The sequence below is a fragment of the Cucumis sativus genome, chromosome 1 (assembly GCF_000004075.3).
Source record: "Cucumis sativus cultivar 9930 chromosome 1, Cucumber_9930_V3, whole genome shotgun sequence".
NCBI lineage: Eukaryota > Viridiplantae > Streptophyta > Magnoliopsida > Cucurbitales > Cucurbitaceae > Cucumis > Cucumis sativus.
The window spans coordinates 7105803-7130898 of record NC_026655.2 but is presented as its reverse complement, the minus strand read 5'-3'; the positions used below and the strand labels follow the sequence as shown (position 1 = coordinate 7130898).

Genomic DNA, 25096 nt, shown 5'->3' with positions numbered 1-25096 from the left:
ACCATTAAAATGACTTATTGTTCAATTTCCCAAATTATATATATATATATAACCATTAAAATGATAAGTAATTAAAGTGCCAAAGTGAGCATTTTCATCCACAACATTTGGACTGAACATTGAGATATTTTATACTTTATACATCAACAACTAGCCGTAAATATAAATTATATATAACTTTTCAAATAATTATATAATAAATAATTTCTGCAATTATTTCAATATAACCTAATGTCCTAATCTTTTCATTCCTACCTCCTATCTGTATTATGAACTAATTTTATTATATTTTAAATTTATTTTACTATATATAAAAATTTCATTATTAGAATTTTAGAATGAATAGATTGAATCAATTCTTTACAAAACCATGCATACGGAAAATATGTTATTAATTATTCTAGTTTTCCTATGCTTCATTCATTCTTGGAGGCTCACTTTTTAGTGTTCATACGTTGAGTTTGACTAATTATGTTGGTTTTAAGTTTTCAAATATGACATTCTTTAAATTTAGATTGTTTTAAAATCACTCCTCTATACTTGATCTATGATTTCGTATTTAATTTCTATTTTTTACTTTAATGGTTACTTATTAATTATTTTAAAACAGGTAAGAGGTTAGATTTAATTAAAATTAATTTTAATAGTATTAGAAAAAAAATACTCAACTTATTTCGTTTATTAGGACAAATCTTTTAACATATTATTGAAGTCACTGAATTGAAATCAAATTGTATACCAAATGATGGTTACGTAGGGGTGAACAGCAACATCGAACGCGGGAAGAGAAGATATTTTATAATAAAATTCAATCCGGGCATTCCACGTATTCATTTGATTTAAACTTAGAAAGCATGCTTGTATACCTCTGGACGGCGCTTCTCAATCCTCCATTTTCTCTTGTCTTCCTTGATTACGGTGATATTCCTGATAATTAGATTTAAAGTATTAACACACAACATATATATACTAAAAATCTACAACAAGATGATGGAGGGGACGAAGTCCAGATTTATTTGCTGTGTAAGAAAGCCAACAGTATCACAGTTACTCATCCAACTACCAATTTCAACATTTAATGCAAAAAACACTTTCAGCTGACTCAATCTCCATCCATCTCTGCTACTAATAAATAAATAGCGATAAACCCTTTTAGCTCTTAATTGTTTCGATCCCCCAATGAAATGATCCATGAATCCTCTTCTTCCTCAACGGCCCGTCTTCCTCATTTCTTTGTTTTTCGTAATTTTTGTTGGCACCACCCATTTTAGCTTTGGGCTTCAGATCAATTCCAATTCCACAATTCAAATCATTAAAGATGGAGATCTCTTGGTATCCACCAACAAAAGATTCGCACTTGGGTTCTTCAATTTCAACAATTCCACCACTCGACGATATGTCGGAATTTGGTATAATCAAATTCCCCAATTAACCCTCGTTTGGGTTGCCAACAGAAACCACCCCCTTAACGACACTTCAGGAACCTTAGCCCTCGACCTTCATGGAAACGTCATTGTTTTCACCCCGACGCAAACCATATCTCTTTGGTCCACCAACACTACCATCCGATCGAACGACGACGTGTCGATTCAGCTTTCCAATACAGGAAATCTCGCCCTGATTCAACCACAAACCCAGAAGGTTATATGGCAGAGCTTTGATTATCCATCTAATGTCTTTCTTCCCTACATGAAACTAGGAGTGAACCGTCGGACCGGGTTGAGCTGGTTTCTAACTTCATGGAAGGCGCTCGATGATCCAGGAACCGGGAGCTTTACTAGCCGGATTGACCCCACTGGGTACCCCCAGCTGATTTTATACGAGGGGAAGGTTCCACGGTGGCGAGCAGGGCCATGGACAGGAAGAAGATGGTCCGGAGTACCTGAAATGACAAGGTCGTTTATAATCAACACATCCTATGTCGACAACAGTGAAGAAGTTTCCCTAACAAACGGTGTAACAGTGGACACAGTTTTAATGAGAATGACTCTAGACGAATCCGGTTTGGTTCATCGGTCCACATGGAACCAACATGAGAAAAAGTGGAACGAATTTTGGTCAGCTCCAATTGAATGGTGTGATACCTACAACCGGTGCGGTTTGAACAGTAATTGCGACCCATACGACGCGGAGCAGTTCCAGTGCAAGTGCCTACCTGGATTCAAACCACGATCGGAAGAGAATTGGTTCTATAGAGATGCGTCTGGTGGGTGCATCAGGAAGAGGTCGAACGCAACGTGTCGAGCTGGAGAAGGTTTTGTGAAGGTGGCACGTGTGAAGGTTCCAGATACATCGATAGCACATGTGGATAAGAATATGAGCTTAGAAGCGTGCGAACAGGCGTGTTTAAATAATTGTAACTGTACCGCTTACACGAGTGCAAATGAGATGACGGGGACAGGGTGCATGATGTGGCTTGGTGATTTGATCGACACGCGGACCTATGCCAGCGCCGGTCAAGATCTATATGTAAGAGTTGATGCTATTGAATTAGGTGAGCTTTTAAATTCTCTTGCCCAATCAGTTTTTCTTTTCCTTACTGAAATTCAAGTTTTCATCTTCATTATTTCCATCTATTTTATTCAGCTCAGTATGCACAAAAATCAAAAACCCATCCAACAAAAAAGGTAATAGCCATTGTTGTGGTGTCTTTTGTTGCATTGGTGGTACTCGTGACCTCGCTATTTTATTTATGGGACGTGGTTAGAAAAAGTAAGTAAAATTTTGTTTTTTTCCTCCAAACTTTGTATATTTTCTTGTGACTTATTAGATGTTGTTGATAAAGCAAATATTTTTTTTAATTTATGACACAGACAAGGAGAGATCGAGGACTTTATCTTTTAACTTTATTGGAGAACTTCCAAATTCAAAGGAATTTGATGAAAGTAGAACAAGTTCAGATTTGCCTGTATTTGACTTGTTGACCATAGCAAAGGCAACTGACCATTTTTCATTTACTAACAAGCTTGGCGAAGGTGGCTTTGGTGCAGTTTATAAGGTAAAATATCTCACCTTATTGATGTAATTAATCAATTGTAGATTTTATTTTTAAAGAGCATTTGGGGCTCTGATAGTGATGGTAACCTAAAACAAACTTTAGACTAATCATAAAAAATCTAGTGTCAGTTAGGTAACAGGTAGCAAATTAAATTAAACGATAGAATTTGTGGATATAGACTATTCACTATTCATTATTTCAGGGAAAGCTTACAAATGGAGAGGAAATAGCAGTTAAGAGGTTGGCTAAGAATTCAGGGCAAGGAGTTGGAGAGTTCAAGAATGAAGTTAATTTAATTGCAAAGCTTCAACATAGAAACCTTGTCAAAATCTTAGGTTACTGCGTTAAGAATGAAGAGAAAATGATTGTGTACGAATACTTGCCAAACAAGAGCTTGGACACTTACATCTTTGGTAAAGTTTCTTGATTAAACATATTTCTAAAATAACTCTTTTTTTATTTTTCTTCTTTTTCAGACTAATATTTTGCTTATTTTACGTTCATTAGTTTGAGCGTACTATATATATATGCAAAACAGTTATTGAATCTGATCATTTTACTTTTTTCTTTTTTGTTCCAGATGAAACCAAGAGTGGTTTTCTTGATTGGAAAAAACGTTTTGAAATTATATGCGGCATCGCACGAGGGATCTTATATCTTCATGAAGATTCGAGATTGAAAATTATTCATCGAGATTTGAAGGCAAGTAATATACTACTGGATGCTAATTTGAATCCCAAAATAGCAGATTTCGGTATGGCAAGAATATTTGGCCAAGATCAAATTCAAGCAAACACAAATCGTATTGTTGGAACGTAGTAAGTATTATACCTTCGACTTATATGATTTAAATTGTTGTCATATATGTAGTTAAGTTTGTTAATTGATTATTACACCTATCTGTTAATGAGCGCATTTCGAAAAGATATTTCACCCCTATCTAATATTTGCAATAATTTTGATTGAAACAGTGGATATATGTCACCGGAATATGCAATGGAAGGCCTATTTTCAGTGAAATCAGATGTGTATAGCTTTGGAGTTTTGGTACTAGAGATGATTACGGGCAAAAAGAATACCAACTACGATTCCTCCCACTTAAACTTGGTTGGACATGTAAGCAATTCTATTGATTTATATCATCAAAACATAGCATATCAACTAATCCATCGTTTCCAATTAGTTTTTCTTTTATTAATGAAATTCATAAAAAAGAGAATGATGGTATATCTCTTTTACAACTTCAGGTTTGGGAGCTCTGGAAACTGGACAGTGTAATGGAACTAGTGGACTCCAGTTTGGAAGAATCAAGCTGTGGATACAAAATCATAATAAGATGCCTCCAAATTGGATTATTATGTGTTCAAGAGGATCCGACAGATCGTCCAACCATGTCAACTGTCATCTTCATGTTGGGGAGTGAAGTGAGTCTTCCTTCTCCAAAGAAACCTGCTTTTATCTTAAAGAGAAAATACAACAGTGGAGATCCATCTACCAGTACAGAAGGAGCCAACTCTGTAAATGATCTAACAATTTCTATAATCCATGCTCGTTGATAAATTAGTAAAATTTTATATATATGTCAAATTGATGAGATTTAATGAGAAAAATGAAACAAGTTTACACATCATACGTGCATTATCTTAAGTTCATGAAATTTTCAAACACATCAACTTCATTATCTTAGTTTTGAAATTCATATCACATATTTTCTCAAGAAAAAAGTTCCTCTTCTCCTCTCTCTCATTTTCTTGTATAGAGAAAACAAGAATGTACTTACCTATTGATCACTGGAGTTGAATTTGTTTTTCCCTGCTTTTCCACTAGTCAAAATGGACTTGAAACCTACTTTTCTTTAAGAGGTGTGTGGAAGACCATAGTTGTAGCTTAGGAGAGTGAATCTCATTATTTCAGGGAAAGGTAAATGATTTATGAAGTGAGAGGATAATATTGTTTAGTAGAAAAAAAATAACAAGAAAAAGAACAATAATAGATGAGAGTGGGAAGTGTGATTGAAAGGATAGACTAATAAAAATTAAAGCATAGAGTATGAGGGTTAGAGTAGGTTACACTTACCATTATATACTTCAACTATTAAAAATAAAATTTGAGTACTTAAACTTTATAGGTAGCTAAGCCTCCAATTTTTCTGTTTTAGGTTCCTATTGTTTTTCTTAGTCTATATTTTTCTTTTGGAATAACTTAGGTCACACGTGTAGCTCCTACTATACCTTAATGAAATTTGACACATACTATTTTTCACTAGAGTGTACCAAATGTTTATCGACATTAATTTAAAATGATTAATAGAACCATTATAAATTGATAATAATGTAGGTAGAAAAACAATATATTCTATAGCAAAGGAATGAATATATAAATTAAATGAACAAGCACTTTATATGATTTGTGAACGATTAATTTGGTGTATTAACTATTATAGTTTTTTTTTTTCTATTAGTTAATTTTTTTTACTAATAATAGCAAATGTGCAATCATTTAGCTAATTAATAAATATAATTTATAATGAAGATATGACACGAAAATCTTATAGATTATAACTCCTTTTTTTATAATCTATTGCCACCAATATATATTCATGGTAATATATAAATTATTTATGTTGACACCTCAACTCCTCTCCTTCTAAGGCAAAGGTCAATATCTATCCTCATAACCACTCTTGACTCTTTCCTATTTATAATTATGTCATATTCTAAATTATAATATCACATATCATCATTTTATTGACTTATTCCTACTTATAACTTTCAAAACCATAAATTCTAATTTAGAAAAGGATCAAACAAAATCCTTGGATTAAAATTATATTTCATCTATCTTAATCTTTGTTGACCAACTACAAAATGACACACACTATCGAGAGCTAGGGACTTAATAAATGATATTTTCATTAGCTAGATGCTCTTTCAGTACTTTTATTATTTCCACTTGAATGTACATTCAATAAAATCATAAAAGTACAAGTTGCTGTGAAGTTCGAGATAAACATACTAAAGACTTTCAAGATTTCTACCGTGTGACTTGTGGAATAAAAAGCATACTAGGCATAAAGACAAATTAGAATTTCAAATATCTCAAAAAAAGAAAAAAAAACACAATAGTAAATGAAAGAACCAATATATTCATTCATTCTCATCAAAACATTAAACATTAATTTATAAACTAAAGATAGAAACTAGTAAAATTTGTTATTTTATTAATAGCCTAGAACATTTTAGGAAAGAGCAGTTCAACATCTTCATCCAATGTATATAATTCAAAACGTTTAATTATATGTGTAGCTATTTTTAGAAATAATAAAATAAATTAAGATATTTATAAGTTATAGCAAAATTTTGAATTCTACCAATGATAGAAATTGACAGACTTCTATCACGGTTTATCAATACCACTAATAGAAACGTATTAGTGTCTATCAATATCTATACGTATAGATTTTGAAGACTAACAATTCTTACTCATCTTTTTTCTTTTTTTTTTTTACTTAGAATGATGAGTAATATATAATTAAATTTGTCTTTACCTAGTAATCTAAGCTTATGAATTAATCGGTAATTTAGAGAATGCTCAAGTCTTTGTAATATTTTTTTTCTAATTTAATATTAATTTTTGCTTGACCAACTATTTTAATTACAAATTTTCATCAAAATTAAGAAGGGCCAACGATGTAAGAGTTTAATTTATTTTCAAGTCACGTCTATCTTCACTAATGATGTATAATAATAATAATCCGTTGAATAGCTTCCATCCCATGTGAAATGAACAAATGAATCCTCTTCCTCCTAAAAGGGCCGTCTTCCTTATTTCATTGTTTTTGCTCATTTTTGTTGGCAGCTATTTTAGCGATGGGCTTCAGATCAATTCCAATCATTCTACAATTCCAATAATCAAAGATGGCGATCACTCGGTATCTAGCAACAAGAATTTCGTTCTTGGATTCTTCAGTCTCAACAATTCCACCACTACCCGGTATGTCGGAATTTGGTACAATCAAATTCCTCAACAAACCATCGTTTGGGTCGCCAATAGAAACCAACCCCTTAACGATACCTCAGGAACCTTCGCCCTCGACAGCCATGGAAACGTCATCGTTTTCAGTCCCACACAAACCATATCTCTTTGGTCTACTAACACTACCATCCAATCAAAAGACGATGTGTTGTTTGAGCTTCAGAATACCGGAAATCTCGCCTTGATTGAACGAAAGACCCAAAAGGTTATATGGCAAAGCTTTGATTATCCATCTCATGTCCTTCTTCCCTACATGAAATTGGGGCTGAACCGGCGGACCGGTTTCAGTTGGTTCCTAACTTCATGGAAGGCGCAAGACGATCCAGGAACTGGGAGCTTCAGTGTTCGGATCAACCTAACCGGGTATCCACAACTAATTTTGTACAATGGGAGTTTTCCACGGTGGCGTGGAGGACCATGGACAGGGAAAAGATGGAGTGGAGTACCTGAAATGACAAGAGCATTTGCAATCAACACATCATATGTGGACAACAGTGAAGAAATTTTCATAACCAACGGTCTAATGGACGACACGTTTTTAATGAGAATGACTCTAGATGAATCCGGTCTGGTGCATCGAACCATATGGAACCAACAAGAGAAAACATCGACCGAAGTATGGTCAGCTCCCGATGAATTCTGTGACAGCTACAATAGGTGCGGTTTGAACAGTAATTGTGACCCATACAATGTAGAGCAGTTCCAATGCACGTGTCTACCTGGGTTTGAACCATGGTCCAACCAAAGTTGGTTCTTCAGAAACCCATTGGGTGGGTGCATCAGGAAGAGATTAAACACCACATGTCGAAGTGGAGAGGGTTTTGTGAAGGTGGTATATGTGAAGGTTCCAGATACATCGACGGCACTTGTGGATGAGAGTATGAGTTTAAAATCGTGCGAACAAGCGTGTTTAAGTAATTGCAACTGTACTGCTTACACAAGTGCAAATGAGATGACGGGGACTGGGTGCATGATGTGGCATGGAGATTTGGTTGACACGCGGACCTATGTCAATACAGGTCAAGATCTATATGTACGAGTTGATGCTATTGAATTAGGTGAGCTTCTAAATTCTCAGCTTGTCCAATCCATTTTTTTTTTTTCAAATTTTCAGCTTCATTATTCCCATCTTTCTTTGCTACTTTATTCAGCTGAATATGCAAAACGAAAATCAAAACGCTATCCAACAAAAAAGGTGATAGCAATTGTTGTTGGGTCTTTTGTTGCATTGGTGCTACTTGTGACCTTGCTAATCTATCTATGGGGAACAACTAGAAAAAGTAAGTAAATTTTTTTCTCGAACTTTTTAGGTTCTCTTGTGACTTATTAGATTGTTTCTAAAGCATATGTATACATTGTTTTAGTGAATGACACAGAAAAGGAGAGATTGAGGTGTTTAAATCTTAACCTTAGGGAATCTCCAAATTCAGAATTTGATGAAAGTAGGACAGGTTCAGATTTTCCTGTATTTGACTTGCTGACAATAGCAGAGGCAACCGACCATTTTTCAATTAATAACAAGCTGGGAGAAGGTGGCTTTGGCGCAGTTTATAAGGTAATATACATTACCACTTGTTGAGCATTTCTCCATATTTTTAAGTCCAATAAATCAGGAGTGAGGAGTGTCAGATCATATAATATTAAATTTTGCCTTGGCGATTTAAGAGTGAAGACTGTATATGTGATAGAATATCAGTATTCAATTTTTTTTTGAGAAAAATTAAAAGTTGAAAGGTTGTAAAAAGCAAATGATTTCAGGGTAAGTTTAAAAATGGAGAGGAAATTGCAGTTAAAAGGTTGGCTAAGAATTCAAGGCAAGGAGTTGGGGAGTTCAAGAATGAAGTCGCTCTAATCGCGAAGCTCCAACATAGAAATCTTGTCAGAGTTTTAGGCTACTGCGTTTATAAGAATGAAGAGAAGATGCTTGTGTATGAATACTTGCCAAATAAAAGCTTGGACTATTTCATCTTTGGTAACTTTCCTTCATTTTCTTAAATTAAACATCTCTTTAAAACATCTTTTTTCTTTCTTTCTTTGCGCTTATCATAATTTTATATCCTTTTTTATGTTCTATGCCAAATAAAGTTGTCCAAGTTGATCCTTTTACTTTTGTTGATCTAGATGCAACCAAGAGGGTATTGCTCAATTGGAAAAGACGGTTTGAAATCATACGTGGTATTGCACGAGGGATCTTATATCTTCATCAAGATTCTAGATTAAAAATCATTCATCGGGATTTGAAGGCAAGCAATATACTACTAGATGCTGATTTGAATCCCAAAATTGCAGATTTTGGAATGGCAAGAATATTTGGTCAAGATCAAATTCAAGCAAACACGAATCGTATAGTGGGAACATAGTAAGTATTCTCTCCCTTATAGATGTGTAATTAAATCTTAAAACCATATTTGTGAATTATTGCAGCAATATATTTAACTAGTGTTAGGAAAGATATTACCTTAACCTATTTTTATTGTTAAAAAGTATTCTATTAATTGTTTTTCAATAGTGGTTATATGTCACCAGAGTACGCAATGGAAGGCTTGTTTTCAGTGAAATCTGATGTATATAGCTTCGGCGTTTTGGTGCTAGAGCTGATTACAGGAAAAAGGAACAACTATGATTTCACCTACTTAAACTTGGTTGGACATGTATGCAATTTTATCAAACTACATCATCAAAATATATCATTCAACTAATCATTTTCAATTCTTTATTGATCATTAAATTCATAAAAAAAGAATGATGGTGGTATATATATTTCTTTTACATATGAGTAGGTATGGGAGCTTTGGAAATTGGACAATGCAATGGAAATAGTGGACTCAAGTTTGGAAGAATCAAGTTGTGGATATGAAATCATGAGATGCCTCCAAATTGGGTTATTATGTGTGCAGGAGGATCCAACTGACCGTCCGACCATGTCAACTGTAACTTTCATGTTGGAGAATGAAGTGGAAGTTCCTTCTCCAAAGAAACCTGCTTTTATCTTAAAGAAAAGGTATAACAGTGGAGATTCATCCACCAATACTGAAGGAACCAACTCTGTAAATGGTCTGACAATTTCCATTGTAAGTGCTCGTTAATATATTAATAAATTTTTATATATGTAAAATTGATGCTGACTTAATGATGAAAAAGATTAAGAATGCAAGTACATGTTTGAAGGGGCTACTCTTATTATTATTAGTTGATTATGAGATGAAACTTCATACTATCAAATTTGATGCATATATTGTGAAAATTGCAAATGCATCTATTCCAAAACCAGGAAAATTGTAGGGTTGGCCTCTTTGATGGCCCAAACGAAATCTATTTGTCCCTCAAAGGTGTGCAAGGTCTTGCGCTCCCATGAATTATTCTTCTTGATTCCTTTCTCTTTGAGTTTCGTCCACTCGCTTTTTGGGTTTCAAATAATGGGAAAAATGAAGGAAAATTTTGTAGTCGTAGAATGAGAGGAAGGAATGAGACGGAGCAAGAGGAAGAAACAAGAATTCATTTGAACGTTATCAGGGGCCTTGTATGCGTTCTGTGAACAAAACAGTAAATTCGCACGTAGTTCACTTAAGAAGAAGGCCATTTTTACATGTTGGACAAAATATCAACTGGGACTTCAAAAGCTGGGGGTGATCCATTTCTTTTTCCTCTTTAGAATCAGATAATATTTAGGGTTAATTAATTTTTAGATTCATTGTTTCACATTTTTTTCATGAAAAAGTTTTCTTGGGCCCTTCAAAAGGAGCCATACTCTAGCTATATTTATCCTCCAACAAGAAGAAAGAGGTAGCAATGTTTTAATCTAGGGAGATTTGAATATTAGTCACTCATACCCATATTTGAAGGGAGGAGAAACAGATCAAAAAGAAACATGTGGCAATTGGTTATCTGATACACACCATAAGTTATACACAATATTACAATAACAGTGAAAAAAAATTGAAACAAAACACAGATAATAAAGCGAAATATCCGAATATTAGTTACAATATGAATACGAACATATATACCTCGAAAATAAGATCAATAATTTAGTTTAGATGTAAAATCAGGAGAAATTCTTATTGATATAAAAAAAAGGGATATTTGCAAATTTAGCCATTAGATGCAAAATAAGCTACATTCTTAAAAATTACAAATATAACAAAATTTGTCAAATTATATCAATGATACAAGTCTATGAGCGATAAACCATGTTGTAAATATTGATCTATCATTGATAGATCATACAAATCTATCGACGATACAAGTCTATCAGCGATAGTTTTGCTATATTTACAATTTTTTTAAAATGTTGTATATTCTTAATTATTATTTCTAAAATGGTTCAATTATTATTACCCAATTTTTTTTTGAAACTATATAAAAAGTTTAACAAAAAATAAATAAATAAAAACTTAAATAGTCTATCGAGGAACTTGCTATATTTGACAAGTTCTTAAATTAAATTTAGTTATTTATTTAGGTTACTTTTATGATATTTTTAATTTACATAAATATAAATAAATATTGATACTTTCTCTACATTTCAATTTTTATAATAATAAATTAAACATGGTTCTAAAAATTATATTTTGAAAAAAAAAAACCAGAAATGACTATTGTAACATCGTTGGATTTAATGTTTTTTTTTAAAAAAGAATACTTGTAGGATTAGTAGACATATCCAAGCATTCCCACTAGGTGTTCACCCTTAATTTTAGTGTCCTCATCATCTCTTGAAATATATTTAATAAAGTATAGGGGATACAAAGTTCTAGATCAGTACAAGAGGGCTAGAGATAAACCCCATGAAAAGAGGCTAACAAAGACGTAGGGGAATCACTCTTGAAGAGCTTGTTTTTTTAAGACCATAAATCAGTGATTGCAGATATTCTCTCATAAGCTAATTGTAGAGTCATGGTTGTTGCTGAAGAGCCTTTTGTTCCTTTCCAACTAAGTTATCCATGTAGTGGCCACCAGGAGATTAAAGAGAATCACACCCCTTTGTGATTTAGTATTTATAGAGCAAATCTGCTTGTATAGAGATCTCTTAGGCTGTTTGTATTGTTTATCCATGCATCCAGTGTGAGCCTTAACATTGCTCCATAAAAATAGAACAAAAGGATAGTAGAGGAAAAGATGGTACATGGTCTCATTATTATTTTTACGTACATAATGCACCAATTTGGGTTGAGACAAATATTTTTAAGCCTATATGTTGGATTGACTCGATTGTGAGGATTCCTTTGCGAATGATAGTTCATGAGAAAAATTTGAATTTGCATTTTTTTAGGGATTTTAGATTTCCATATATGCATGAAATGGAAGCTCTCATCTAAAGCATGGGGAGAAGTATTCATAGCAAGATTAACAGAAATGACAGAGAAGATATCATTACTTTTGATGAGCTTCTAGATGGGGTAGTTCATATAGCTGTTTTCATAAAGGGAGAGGAGATTTTTCTTTGATATTTCTCCAAAGAAGTACTTCTCTGTCTCTTAGGGGTCTTTTAGGATGGAAATCCCAGCCATTACAATCAAAATTTCACATATCTCTTATGGTACCATTTTGGAAAGATGGGAGAGTATATAATCTGGAAAAAGATACGTAGAGAGGCCCATAAATGCTCCAATTGCTATGTCAAAACTATAAGGACATGCCATTGTTTAATTTCCAATCCATTTGAGTCTTGAACCAATCCAAACCTTTGCAAATAGATCTCCAAGGAGCATCGAGACTACTGTGTTTTGCAACAGTGGGGATATCATCCATAGGAGTATTTGAATATTTGACATCAACCAAAAAGTCCTTCATAGAGCCGTTGGTTCATTGTGATACCTCCATAGCCACTTAGTTGTTGGATCTAATGTTATAACAAGACAATTAACACATGCATTATAGAGAGAAGAGAGAAAATAACACAAGAGACTTGGTAACGTAGTTCGGTAAAATACACCTACGTGTATAAATTGAGAAGAATGTTCACACTAGAATATATAAATTGGATTACAAGTATTCAATTTATTTTTAATAGACAATCTTAATAAACGGCAAGATTAGGCTCTAGACGATCACTTAAGCTTCATCTAAGTAGTTGTTAATACTCGATTTGATTCTTCTTGCTAACCCCAGGCTTTCTTGGATTATTCAACTCCACCACTATAGTGTAATTAGGCTCCCCTAATCATTATAATTCAATTTCTCAATCAATATTCAACATGTTAACAACAAACAGTCTTCATAGAGTAGAACAGTGTCTCTTTGTGAGCACACGCATAGATCATGAACACCAAGATTTGTACGGCCGCACACACACTAGGTTAGGAACTTTTCTACCTAACCTTTACGAGAAAAAAGCATACAACCTAATAAGAAAGAGATCCAACTACCAGTATGGAAAGACCATCATTGAGCTATAATATAAAAAATCTATGACCAAGACAACAAGGAAACAACTAAAAGAATAGTTTTACAACCAATCAAAATCTTAACATATTTTATTTTTTTCTATTGGAATAAAATGAAAAATTGGACATGAAAGTTGATCTATCAAAATTAAAAGATGTACATGATATTGTATATGAAACTCAACAGAAGATTCAAGCTTGTGTTATTGCATTTATTTTACCCCCACAAGATAAGATGTAGTGAACATGATTTAGATAATCAATTTTGTACAGTCTTCTTTTACCTAACAAGTTTGTGTCGGGCCATCTATGCTCGACTCCAAAATTACGTTATCATATTCATAAGCATCTCAAAATAAGTATAAGGAAAGAGAAGTTTAGTAATTCAAAATCAATTTTGATTATTAAAAGTAATGTTTAAACTCTAAACCGACTTTCGTATAATGACTTGAAATATGACAAAAATTATTTTATCTATTTCAAAATCACCACCAAATATAGTCCAAATCAATAAGTTATGAAATTGATCGTACCATTTGAACTAATTGAAACAACCTGAATAGACCCATGTATAATACCCATCAAGGGCCTAAATAGAAAGTTTAATATCTGAAATCATAACATAATTAATGTAATTTTTTTAGTACAATTAATTTAATTATTCCGACTTGCATTATATAAGATGGTTTCATAATTAGTTTTCTGAGTACTATATATATTACTTTATTAGGGTGCGTGTGGACTTGTGTGGAACAATTTTTGTATAAAATTAATAGACAGATCATTTATAGGGTGATTCACTAAACGACAGGTGCAATAAGAGAAGCCTACTATTTATTTTAAGTATATATATCAATTTAAAAACCCATATAGTCAACCATTGTTTACAAAATGGTGCATATTAAAAATTAAAATAGTCACATCACATGAAATAAAATAAACATCAATTTATATAGTAAAGATGGTTATGGGTTAATTACCAACATAATTTAAAATTGGATTCAGAAAAAGCGTAGAGATTCAAGTGAAAGGGCCAATTAGGTAATGCCGTTTTGAAGCAGGCACGTCGATTCATCTATTGTTTAGTAACTAAATTACAATAATATTTGTGTGCTTCCCCATTTCAGCAGCAATCCTTAATGTTTTTTTAAAGAAAAACATAAATCTGATTAACAATTTTTTTTGGAAAAATCAATCCACTACACTTTATACAACAATTTTTTAAAATTTTTTATATGGTGTATAGTTAGGATGGTTTTTTAAAATTATAAATAACAAAATAGTTGAAAATAGGTATAAATATTGTTGGATTGAACAATATATTAACAAAAGACTATTAGCTATATGTGCAAATATAACAGTTAGTCACTATCTATGGTAGATAGATTGTGAAATATTGCTATATTTATAAAATATTTTAGATTATTTTATTGTATTTAAAAACAATAAAAAAAATACGAATTTTAAATCAAAATATTGTCTATTAAAATAAGGTTTCTTACATATTTGAGAAGGTAAATTTTAAAGATTAGATTTATAGTTCAAACTTCCTACTTTAGAAAAAATGACAAAGTTAGGAATAAATATAGTCTATAAAATATCAAAAATGAACAAATACACTTTATACACTTGATACACATGAATACAATACTTATATACACACATTTCATATACTAAAAGTAACCTATCTTGGAAGACATCTTTTAAATATTGTATTCTTAATTTATCATCCTCCAACTTTTGTAAACAAAATTGATATTAATTCCACTGTTTACTATAATCATATTGCAACTAATTTTGCTCTCTAACCACTATTCACCATTTGGTAAAGTTTTATTTCTTAAATAGTTTTTTTTTTATAAAAAAATTATTTATATTTAAATATACCATCCTTTTCTAGAGAACTCAACAATGGCATAGTCCAACTTACCCATTTTCACGTTGAATGCCTTAATTATTTTTCAATCTTATTTGTCCTCGCTAATGATAAACATTAATATCAATAACAAGAACAATAAAATAATAAGAATAAGAATAAACCCTTTTAGTCTTAGCTCTTAATTGTTTCCATACCCAAAATGAAATGAATCATGAATCCTCTTCCTCCTAAACCCGCCGTCTTCTTCATTTCATTGTTTTTGGTCATTTTTGTTGGAACCCGTTTTAGCATTGCAATTGATACTTCAAATTCTACAATTCAAATCATCAAAGATGGAGATCACTTGGTATCCACCAACAAGAATTTCACTCTTGGATTCTTCAGTCTCAACAATTCCACCACTCCCCGATATGTCGGAATTTGGTACAGTCAAATTCCTCAACTAACCCTCGTTTGGGTTGCCAATAGAAACCAACCCCTTAACCACACCTCAGGAACCTTCGCCCTCGACCCCCATGGAAACGTCGTTCTTTTCACCCCCTCACAAACCATATCTCTTTGGTCTACTAACACTACCATCCAATCAAACGACGACGTGTCCATTGAGCTTCAGAATACTGGAAATCTCGCTTTGATTGAACGACACAGCCAAAAGGTTATATGGCAAAGCTTCGATTATCCATCTCATGTCTTTCTTCCATACATGAAATTGGGGTTGAACCGGCAGACCGGGTTCAGCTGGTTCCTAACTTCATGGAAAGCGCTCGACGATCCAGGAACAGGAAATTTCAGTTGCAAGATAGACCCGACTGGGTATCCCCAACTAATTTTGTACAATGGGAATGTCCCGCGATGGCGAGTAGGATCGTGGACAGGGGAGAAATGGTCTGGAGTACCTGAAATGAGAAGATCGTTTATATTCAACACAACCTACATCGACAACACACAAGAGATTTCCATAATGGATGGCGTCACGACTGACACGGTTTTAACGAGCATGACTCTAGACGAATCCGGTTTGTTGCATCGGTCCACGTGGAGCGAGCAAGATAATAAATGGATCGATTATTGGTGGGCTCCCACTGAGTGGTGCGATACCTACAATCGATGCGATCCAAACACAAACTGTGACCAGTACGACACGGAGCAGTTCTATTGCAAGTGCTTGCCTGGGTTCGAACCACGATCGAACCAGAGTTGGTTATTGAGTAATCCGTCAGGTGGGTGCATTAGGAAGAGGCCTAACGCCATGTGTCGTAGTGGAGAGGGATTTGTGACGGTGTCACGCGTGAAGGTCCCGGATACGTCAATGGCAAGTGCGGATTTGAGTATGAGTTTGGAAGCATGCGCACAAGCATGTTTAAATGATTGTAACTGTACGGCTTACGCAAGCGCAAATGAGCTGACGAGGAGCGGGTGCTTGATGTGGCATGGAGATTTGATAGACACGCGGACCTTTGCCAACACAGGTCAAGATCTACATGTAAGAGTTGATGCTATTGAATTAGGTGAGCTTTTCAATTCTCCCCTATCGTATTTCTTTGGAATTTTTTCCCTATAACCAAATTTAAAATGTTTCAATTTCCATTTCTCTCTTGATTTGCAGCTCAATATACACAAAATTCTAATCGTCCTTCGACAAAGAAGGTGATAGTAATTGTTGTTGTGTCTGTTGTCGCGTTGGTGTTACTCGTGACGTCGTTAATCTATTTATGGAAATTGGCTAGAAAAAGTAAGTAACTTTACTTTAAATACTTTCTATTTCCTCTTGTGTTCTTATTTGATTGTTGCTAAAGGATACATATTATTTTAATTAATGACATAGGAAGGGAGAGATCGACGAGTTTATCTTATGATTTAGGCAACACTCTAAATCCAAATGAATTTGATGAAAGTAGAACAAACTCAGATTTACCTATATACGACTTCTTGACCATAGCAAAGGCAACTGACGCTTTTTCACTTAATAACAAGCTTGGAAAAGGTGGCTTCGGTGCAGTTTATAAGGTAATATTTCAACTTACTAATATAATTAGCTATAGCTTTTAATACCCAAACTGTGCCTATAGACTCTTATTGGACCCATATTATAGTAGGGCTGTTTAATTTTGTGGGGAGTTTGGATGACTTTAGACACATTATATTATTAATTATTTCAGGGGAAGCTTACAAATGGAGCGGAAATAGCAGTTAAAAGGTTGGCTAAAAATTCAGGGCAAGGAGTTGGAGAGTTCAAGAATGAAGTTAATTTAATTGCAAAGCTTCAACATAGAAACCTTGTCAAAATTTTAGGTTACTGCGTTAAAAATGAAGAGAAAATGATTGTGTATGAATACTTGCCAAACAAAAGCTTGGACACTTTCATCTTTGGTAAAGTTTCTTAATTTAACATCTCTTTTAAAATAACTTTTTTTTTCTTTTTTTTTTTTTTTTTGCTTATCATAGTTTTTATATCTTACTTCATGGTGTTCTTTAATTTGACTAATACTTCTGTTGTAGATGATAGCAAGAGAGCTTTGCTCGACTGGAAAAAACGTTTTGAAATTGTACGTGGCATTGCTCGAGGGATGCTATATCTTCATCAAGATTCTAGGTTGAAAATCATCCATCGAGATTTGAAGACAAGTAATATATTATTGGATGTTGATTTAAATCCCAAAATCGCGGATTTTGGTTTGGCAAGAATATTTGGCCAAGATCAAATTCAAGCAAACACAGATCGCATTGTAGGAACATAGTAAGTAATTCTACCTTCTAAAGTGTGATTAACTCGGTCATATCTAGTCATTATTGTGAATTATTACATCAATATCTTAATTAGTATAAGAAAAGATATCAACGTATGTATTATTATATATTTTTTGTTTTTTTCTTAAACAATATTATTAAATTATTGGATTAAGGTGTAAAGGGAGTGCACCCGAACATCTCATGTAGGTTGGCTCATTTGCATAATTAACTTAATTGTTAAAATTTAATAGAAAGCCCATAACTATTTATTATTCATGGTTAAAAGTTTTTTCATTAATTTTTGTTTCAACAGCGGTTATATGTCGCCAGAATATGCAATGGACGGTTTATTTTCAGTGAAATCTGATGTTTATAGTTTTGGAGTTCTGGTGCTAGAGATAATTACAGGCAAAAAGAACACTAGCTATGTATCCAACTACGTAAACTTGATTGGACAAGTAAGCAAATTTATTGTATATATCATCAAAACGTATCAACATCAACAAAAAGTTTCCAGTTAGTTTAGCCTTCATCTGCTTAATCTATATCAAAGAAAATAATGGTATATATGTTTCTTTTACAACTTTTAAGGTTTGGGAGCTCTGGAAATTGGACAATGCAATGGAATTGGTAGACTCAAGTTTGGAAGGATCAAGCTTTGAGTATGAAATCACTAGATGCCTCCAAATTGGGCTATTATGTGTGCAAGAGGATCCGACCGATCGCCCGACCATGTCGACTGTCGTTTTTATGTTGGAAAATGAAGCGAATCTTCCTTGCCCAAAGAAACCTGCTTTCATTTTAAAAAGAAAAATCAGTGAAGGAGATCCATCCACTAGTACCAAGTCCAGTACCGAAGGAGTCAACTCTGTAAATGATCTAACAATTTCCGTACTTGCTGCTCGTTAGGAATGTATAGTTATACATCAAAGTTAAAAAATGAAAGTAAGAGGCTACACATATATACGTGAATTATGTTTATTTCCACTTCTATTTAATTTGCAATTTGTTAATCCATTATATTGATATCTTGTTTCTTAATTGTGAATAAAGCTTGGCTTAAGAATACACAATTACTGTTGTCTAATTTAAGTGTCAAATATGCACTTCTGCATAAAATTGGGGTGGTTAAGGAGTGTTCCTCATCCCACAAATTTGGTATCTTTCACGAGTCCGGCAAGCTTAGCTTGATGCATCACATGGGTGTCTTCTTTGTAGAATCCAAGGAAAAATTTACCTTCTGATTCAGCACTCTACAGAGCGCAAAGCTTCAAGTGATGCGTTCACGCACAGATCATGCTTCTAGGTACTTGAAATATGGGTCATGGATATAATGATGCTGCTCCTGCTAGTGGTGATTGTTGACTTTTATTTTGGTTGTTTGGTTATGTTTGGGTGTTTTGAATGCTATTTTCTTTTTTGTTTTCTCTCCTTAAGTTCCTGATTTTGTAAACATAACCTATTTGTTGATATTCAGGGGTTAGTTGGGGTTAACTTAACATAAAAATGTTCATAAAAAAACTCATGAAAATTGAATGTGTGGTTGTGGCTCTTGGTTTGTCGGCCAACTTGTGGGTTGCTTGTGTATTGTTTGGTTTGCTTCTGCCATCGTAGTTATTGGTTTGTTGCATGATTTGTGTTAATCTAGTTTTTCCATGATTTGTTTGTTTTGCCTTAACATATAGCAAATATGAGAGAATCTCACTTTAGTTAGGGGGATTCAAATTATAGTGTAATCAGAGGGTCTCATATGCAAATTAAGCATGAAAAAGAATTTTTGTGAAATTGAAGGGATTGAGCTCAAGATTAGGGAAGCTTAAGTTGAATTGTTTGAATAGCAAGTTATACGTGAGTCATCGAAGAAGTAGTTCGACATATAAGTACTTTCGTTGTAATTGTTAAACTCTTTATATTGTGAAGTTTTATTTCACCAGGCATATTGTTCCTCAAGCGTAGGTGGTTTTTTTGCACCGAACAGGGCTATCAATCTTTGTGTCATTACTTTTTCTGCTTGCTTTCATAACAACTCTCTTGTTGGATATATTTGTTGAGATGTTGAGAATTACATATTGAGAAAACTAAGGAGACTCACACTTCTTATAAGATAGATGTGTTATTGCTCTTATTGTCAATTGGTTTTTAGATCCACCCATTTCTTTAAGAAAACAAAATATATATTTTTTGATAAAACAAAATTGATTAAAATACATTTCAAATGTTATTTTGGAAGGGCTGTCAAACACTTCAACTATCTTCAAAATAATTTATTTTTACAATTAAACATTTGAAAATGTAATCCAAACACACTCAAAATCATGCATAAATTCATCCAATAAAGTAAAAGCCAACGATATTAATTTATGAATAAAGAAAACAACGAATCGTTGACAGATAGGTACATAGAGATCATGTTTAGACAACAACTCAAAAGGGTCTATAGTATATACACAAGGTTAAGTGTCTTATAAGGTTAAGTGTCTTATATATATCTTGGTGACAACGTAGATTTACAACTCATCTTGTAATAATGGTTACGAACAATTATTTCATTAACTAGTAAAATGATAACAGTCTCAACTTATCATGTTGACACAATTGAAGTCAAATTCATTAAAGGCTATTTCATTAGTTAATAAAAATTTATATGTGCTAAAATAAAATAAAATTATTGTTTTGCAATTCAAGTGTTATACGAGCTGCGTGTTTATAAACTGTATGTGTGATAGAAAAATTTAACCCTCGATTTCGTGAAAAAAGATAGGATCTTGAAATATTATTGAAAATCATAGATATTAAACCCGAAGTATGATGGCTCAGTGAATTGAATTCAACTGTCAACATAGTTTAGATAGTGATAGTAGCCTATAACCCTCATCAATAACAAAATCATCCTAAGCTGAAGTTGGTTACGTTTGTAGCTGGCCCAACACAAAGCCTATCTTTCAAACTGAGATTACAATCTGCAAATTAAACATAGTATGTCCACACCAATTTTCTTGCTCAGCAGTTAAACTAAAGCATTCACATCCCTACTTTGGCTGCCAACTATTTCATGTCAGCTTAAATATAGTTCAGAAAATTAAAATGTCCAAAGTTGGACCGATATCGAAGACAGTACTATTAAAAATGTCCAATATTGGTTGAAACCGACATTACATGTGATTGACATTGAACACTTTTAATACCACATTCTTTAATGTTGAACACCTAACCGATATCGTACTCCTATAATGTCAGTTTTTGACTCACATTATTAGTGTCAGCTTCATTACTTTATCTAAAAGTACCTCCAAATGTGGGAGACCAGAAATTAAGTATATTACCATTTGCTAATGCAACTGTACTTGGAATTGTCACTAGACAAAGTCCTCGACTTCTTAGATCTTCTTTCATATTCTCGTTGGTGTTCTTCAATTCTTCCTCACTAATAATCTGCTTGTCATCAAAAAATTTTATAAACATGTTCAAAAAATCCGTATTTTTTTCTTAGTATACAATATAGAAATATGGTTTTTTTTTTTTTACCTTTGGCTCTTGATTTTGGTCTCCAATTTCCATATATGGAGTACTCAAAACCTGAATGCATATTTGACAATTAATAGAACCCCCAAAAAGATTACAAGCATGTCCAAATTAATTAATTATTTATGTGCTTGTTTACATGTTTTTTCTTTTTTGGGTTAGGTCTTGGTTGTAAAGGAATGAAGAAGACAATAAGATGTACTTACACGAATTTGGTTGTGAAGAAACTTGATGTACTCAATTGCTTCATGTAGAACTGAGGCAGTATCAGTCTAAAATGTGGATATGAATAACAAAAATGATTATATTAGAGACAGTAGTAGGATCCGAATTTATTCTTAAGTTCTTAAAACTAACACTTTTTGGTTCTTAACATTTGAATTTAATTTCTAATTAATTGGGCACTCATACATGTTTGAAATAGGTTTTTAATTTCTTCAATAAATATAAAAAATACAACTCAACTCTTTTAGTAAATGGAAATCATCACTTTACTAAGTCAACTAACTACTCGGCATACTATATGAATACCAATTTTGAAGTTCAATGACAGAGTAATCAAAACCTTTGTGTACCAAACATGTACTTATTTTTTTAGCTGCAATAATCATATGAACAAAAGTTCTAGTTTTAAACCTTTTTAACATGTTTTGTTCACAGACTTATTAAACAATAGAATCCTTGCCCAATCTCTTGTTATCACTTCTAATTCGTACGGCCACAACAACAGAACTATTTAGTACTATTACTTTCTCTATAACATTGTCAACTATAAAAAATATAGTGGAAGATTAAGAAATTCACCTTTCCAAAAGGGGAAACAAGTTGTTGAAGAGCTGTGATCTTGTCGCCAAGCTTCTCTTTTCGAACCTTTGGAGAAGAAAAAAAGTTATTTTGAATTAAAGGAAAGCTCAATCTGTAGCCAAAAAGTTTGATGGAATGTGAATGTATTATGTAATGCACCTTAAAAGTGGGTAATGGGGATGGCAAATTGTCACTTCTTGGCCTTTTGATTATTGCAATTTCTTTACTTTCGTTTTCCCTCTCAACCCTACTCCAATCTTCGACAACTTCATCACAACCCATCAACTGAAATTTTGTTCAACCGACCAAATTAATAACTATTTTTTATTTATGAAAATTAAGGTTATAAACACTGCTTCCATATTTGAATTTTCATATTTTATTATCCGATATATATATATATATATATATATATTTAACAACACATCCATGTAGGTATTTGTTTCATATACCTCAAACCCAAAAAAAAAAGAATATCGTCACTTCAAACAAGGAAGAAGTCCAAGACGTGAGCGAAAGGAATGCTCACATGGAGCAAGAAAGATCCATTACAGCATAAGCCAAAGTCCAACTAAAAAAATGCAATTTGTACCCGTGTTTTTAATCAACTTAAAGTTTGAAAAATTAAGGTCTTGTTCAGTATCATTTTGTTTTTAAATATTAAGCATTTTCTTACTCACATTCTTACCATGGGTGTGCATCATTTTCAAGTACCCACTGATATTTCAACTTTTCATATTTTGTTAAAAAATTCAAGAACAAAGAACGGAAACGTTAGCAAATTGAAATGAAAGCCTAATTTATAAGCTTAATTTTAAAAAATCAAACGATAACCAAACGAGAATAAAATAAATAGTTTATTAAACCTTTTTTTTTAAATTGTTAGACGGAAAATTGAAGTATTTCTTTAAAATGAGTGAAAACCATTGTAGAGATAGGGAGAGAACCAAACATACATTCTAAAAACGAAAAAAGAAATTGAAAATTTGAAATTATTATTATACGAACATAAGCTATGAAAAATTGTTCAACAATTAATAGAGCTAATCATGAGAGTAAATATAGCAACTAATTCAAATTCTTACCTTTGTTGGGCATTTGGGTATAATTCCATTGGAGAAATTGAGGGGAGGAGGATGTAACAACTGTGTTTGAAACATAGGATGACAAGACAACAACTCATCCGGATTTGTTAAGGAACAACAATTATTAATGGTTCGATTGTTGGCAAGAAATTGTGTTGGTTGATCCAGTGATGAACATGGCAACAACGTTGGAGTATACCCAATGGAAATGGCCTCAAAAGGGAAAGCCATTGGTAACACTTGGCTAGTTGTAGTTGTGACAACATCATGGTAAAGATTTGTAGCGGTTTGAATATTATAAGGTTGTTCCATTAAAAACAAAGAGTGATGATCATCATCGGTGGACTTGAAAAACATGTTAGGATTTTGTTGCTCCTCGGATCCACAAGTAATTTCTTGATCATCATAATTTAATTTTGTGACCGTCATTGAATCCACCACCACAGTGGTGTCAACTCTTTGTTCATCATTCCATCCACTACCAATTCAAAACAAAAATAGTTATGTACTTTTATAATGATAAGAAAATGAATTTTTGAATGTGATGATGAACTTACAGAAAACTTTGGTTCCAATTAGAAGCTGATGTAATGGTTGAATCAATCAAGAAGGTGGAGTTGCCGACGGAACACGGTGAGGTATTGGTAACTGCCGGCGAGAAGAGGCTTCCGGCTGGATATTCATCGGCCATATCGAAGGGTTTTTTTCTTTTTTCACGTTAGTGAGTTATTTTGAAGATTTTTTCTACAAATTAAATTCCTGCCGAATCTTTACCTCTGATTTGAGACTTCTTCTCACTTATTGTATCTCTATTTATTCTTTGTCATGTTAACAATTTATGATCATCTATGACAAGTTATATTTATATATGGGATGGCATAGGGTTTAAAATGACACTGTTTACGTAAATCTCGAGATTTCTTTTTTACAGAAATGTTGATGAACATATGGATGAATATTTTAGAGAAATTAATAAAAGTAAAAATTTTAGAAAAGTAGATTAATAAATAAGTTACGTACGCTTTAAAAAAAAACAAGTTAATAATCTTGTTTTTTCTCTTGTAAACTGCAAACTCCACAGCCACTATACCAGAAACCCATTCAGGGTAAAACAAGTGTTGTGATCATGATTAATTATTTATATTGTATTTACATTCGTGACACTTTGTTGTTTATGATTCTTTTTATGTTCAGTTAATTTTCTTACAATAAAAATTAATAATAATGTTGATTCATCTCTCATGTTGAGGTTGGATAATAAAAATACAGAAATATATGAATGAAAATGTCTGACATGTCGACCAATAATTTATGAGATTTTAAGGGTTTTCTACTATGTGAGAACCTTGGAGCCAGAGGTGGATTTAGTGTGCCCTTACAGTTTATGCTCCTTATGTAATATATATATAAAAATTACTAGTTAGCATATCTTCTCGCTCCTTCCAGACATATTCAGATTTACGTCTTACTCTTGATAGTTAGTTAACCAAATTAAAATGATACCTGGCTTTATCCATCTGATCTTAATTAGCCCCTCCAATCACATATAAAAAAACAAATTCAAATATATTGAAAAAACAATTAGACTATGCCAGTTGAGAATTATTGTGTAACTGTCTCCCTAGCTATAGAGTAGTAAAATTACAAGTTTTAGTTT

General features: G+C 32.8%; 4 protein-coding genes across 6 annotated transcripts; 3 read left to right on the top strand and 1 right to left on the bottom strand.

Annotated features, from left to right (window-relative positions):
• The first annotated feature begins 919 nt into the window (after positions 1-919).
• On the top strand, positions 920-4628 carry LOC116402676 (G-type lectin S-receptor-like serine/threonine-protein kinase At1g11410). The gene is made up of 7 exons (XM_031882358.1): positions 920-2494; positions 2587-2712; positions 2814-2998; positions 3201-3411; positions 3579-3816; positions 3970-4114; positions 4246-4628. Exons 1-7 carry the CDS (start codon positions 1192-1194, stop codon positions 4552-4554), a joined length of 2517 nt encoding a protein of 838 aa, XP_031738218.1. The 5' UTR covers positions 920-1191; the 3' UTR covers positions 4555-4628.
• A 2090-nt stretch (positions 4629-6718) lies between these two features.
• Positions 6719-10235, top strand: LOC101214023 (G-type lectin S-receptor-like serine/threonine-protein kinase At1g11410). The gene is made up of 7 exons (XM_031882725.1): positions 6719-8091; positions 8185-8313; positions 8398-8588; positions 8792-9005; positions 9155-9392; positions 9543-9684; positions 9814-10235. Exons 1-7 carry the CDS (start codon positions 6789-6791, stop codon positions 10117-10119), a joined length of 2523 nt encoding a protein of 840 aa, XP_031738585.1. The 5' UTR covers positions 6719-6788; the 3' UTR covers positions 10120-10235.
• Positions 10236-15397: 5162 nt separating this feature from the next.
• Positions 15398-19096, top strand: LOC101213778 (G-type lectin S-receptor-like serine/threonine-protein kinase At1g11410). 2 transcript variants are annotated; one of them, XM_011650131.2, is made up of 7 exons: positions 15408-16806; positions 16905-17030; positions 17124-17305; positions 17458-17668; positions 17798-18035; positions 18342-18486; positions 18620-19096. In XM_011650131.2, the coding sequence occupies exons 1-7, from the start codon at positions 15510-15512 to the stop codon at positions 18935-18937; spliced, it is 2517 nt and encodes an 838-aa protein (XP_011648433.1). In that variant the 5' UTR covers positions 15408-15509; the 3' UTR covers positions 18938-19096. The 2 variants fall into 2 exon arrangements, with proteins under 2 accessions (XP_031737890.1, XP_011648433.1); XM_031882030.1 differs by lacking the exon at positions 18342-18486 and having other exon boundaries at positions 15398-16806; positions 18620-18758.
• A 1675-nt stretch (positions 19097-20771) lies between these two features.
• On the bottom strand, positions 20772-24274 carry LOC105435148 (hypothetical protein). Of its 2 annotated transcripts, XM_011654597.2 has the most exons (7): positions 23997-24273; positions 23440-23917; positions 22514-22639; positions 22355-22420; positions 21757-21822; positions 21554-21604; positions 20772-21460 (listed from the first exon to the last, which is right to left on the bottom strand). In XM_011654597.2, the coding sequence occupies exons 1-7, from the start codon at positions 24128-24130 to the stop codon at positions 21302-21304; spliced, it is 1080 nt and encodes a 359-aa protein (XP_011652899.1). In that variant the 5' UTR covers positions 24131-24273; the 3' UTR covers positions 20772-21301. The 2 variants fall into 2 exon arrangements, with proteins under 2 accessions (XP_011652899.1, XP_011652903.1); XM_011654601.2 differs by lacking the exon at positions 22514-22639 and having other exon boundaries at positions 23997-24274.
• Positions 24275-25096: the final 822 nt, after the last annotated feature.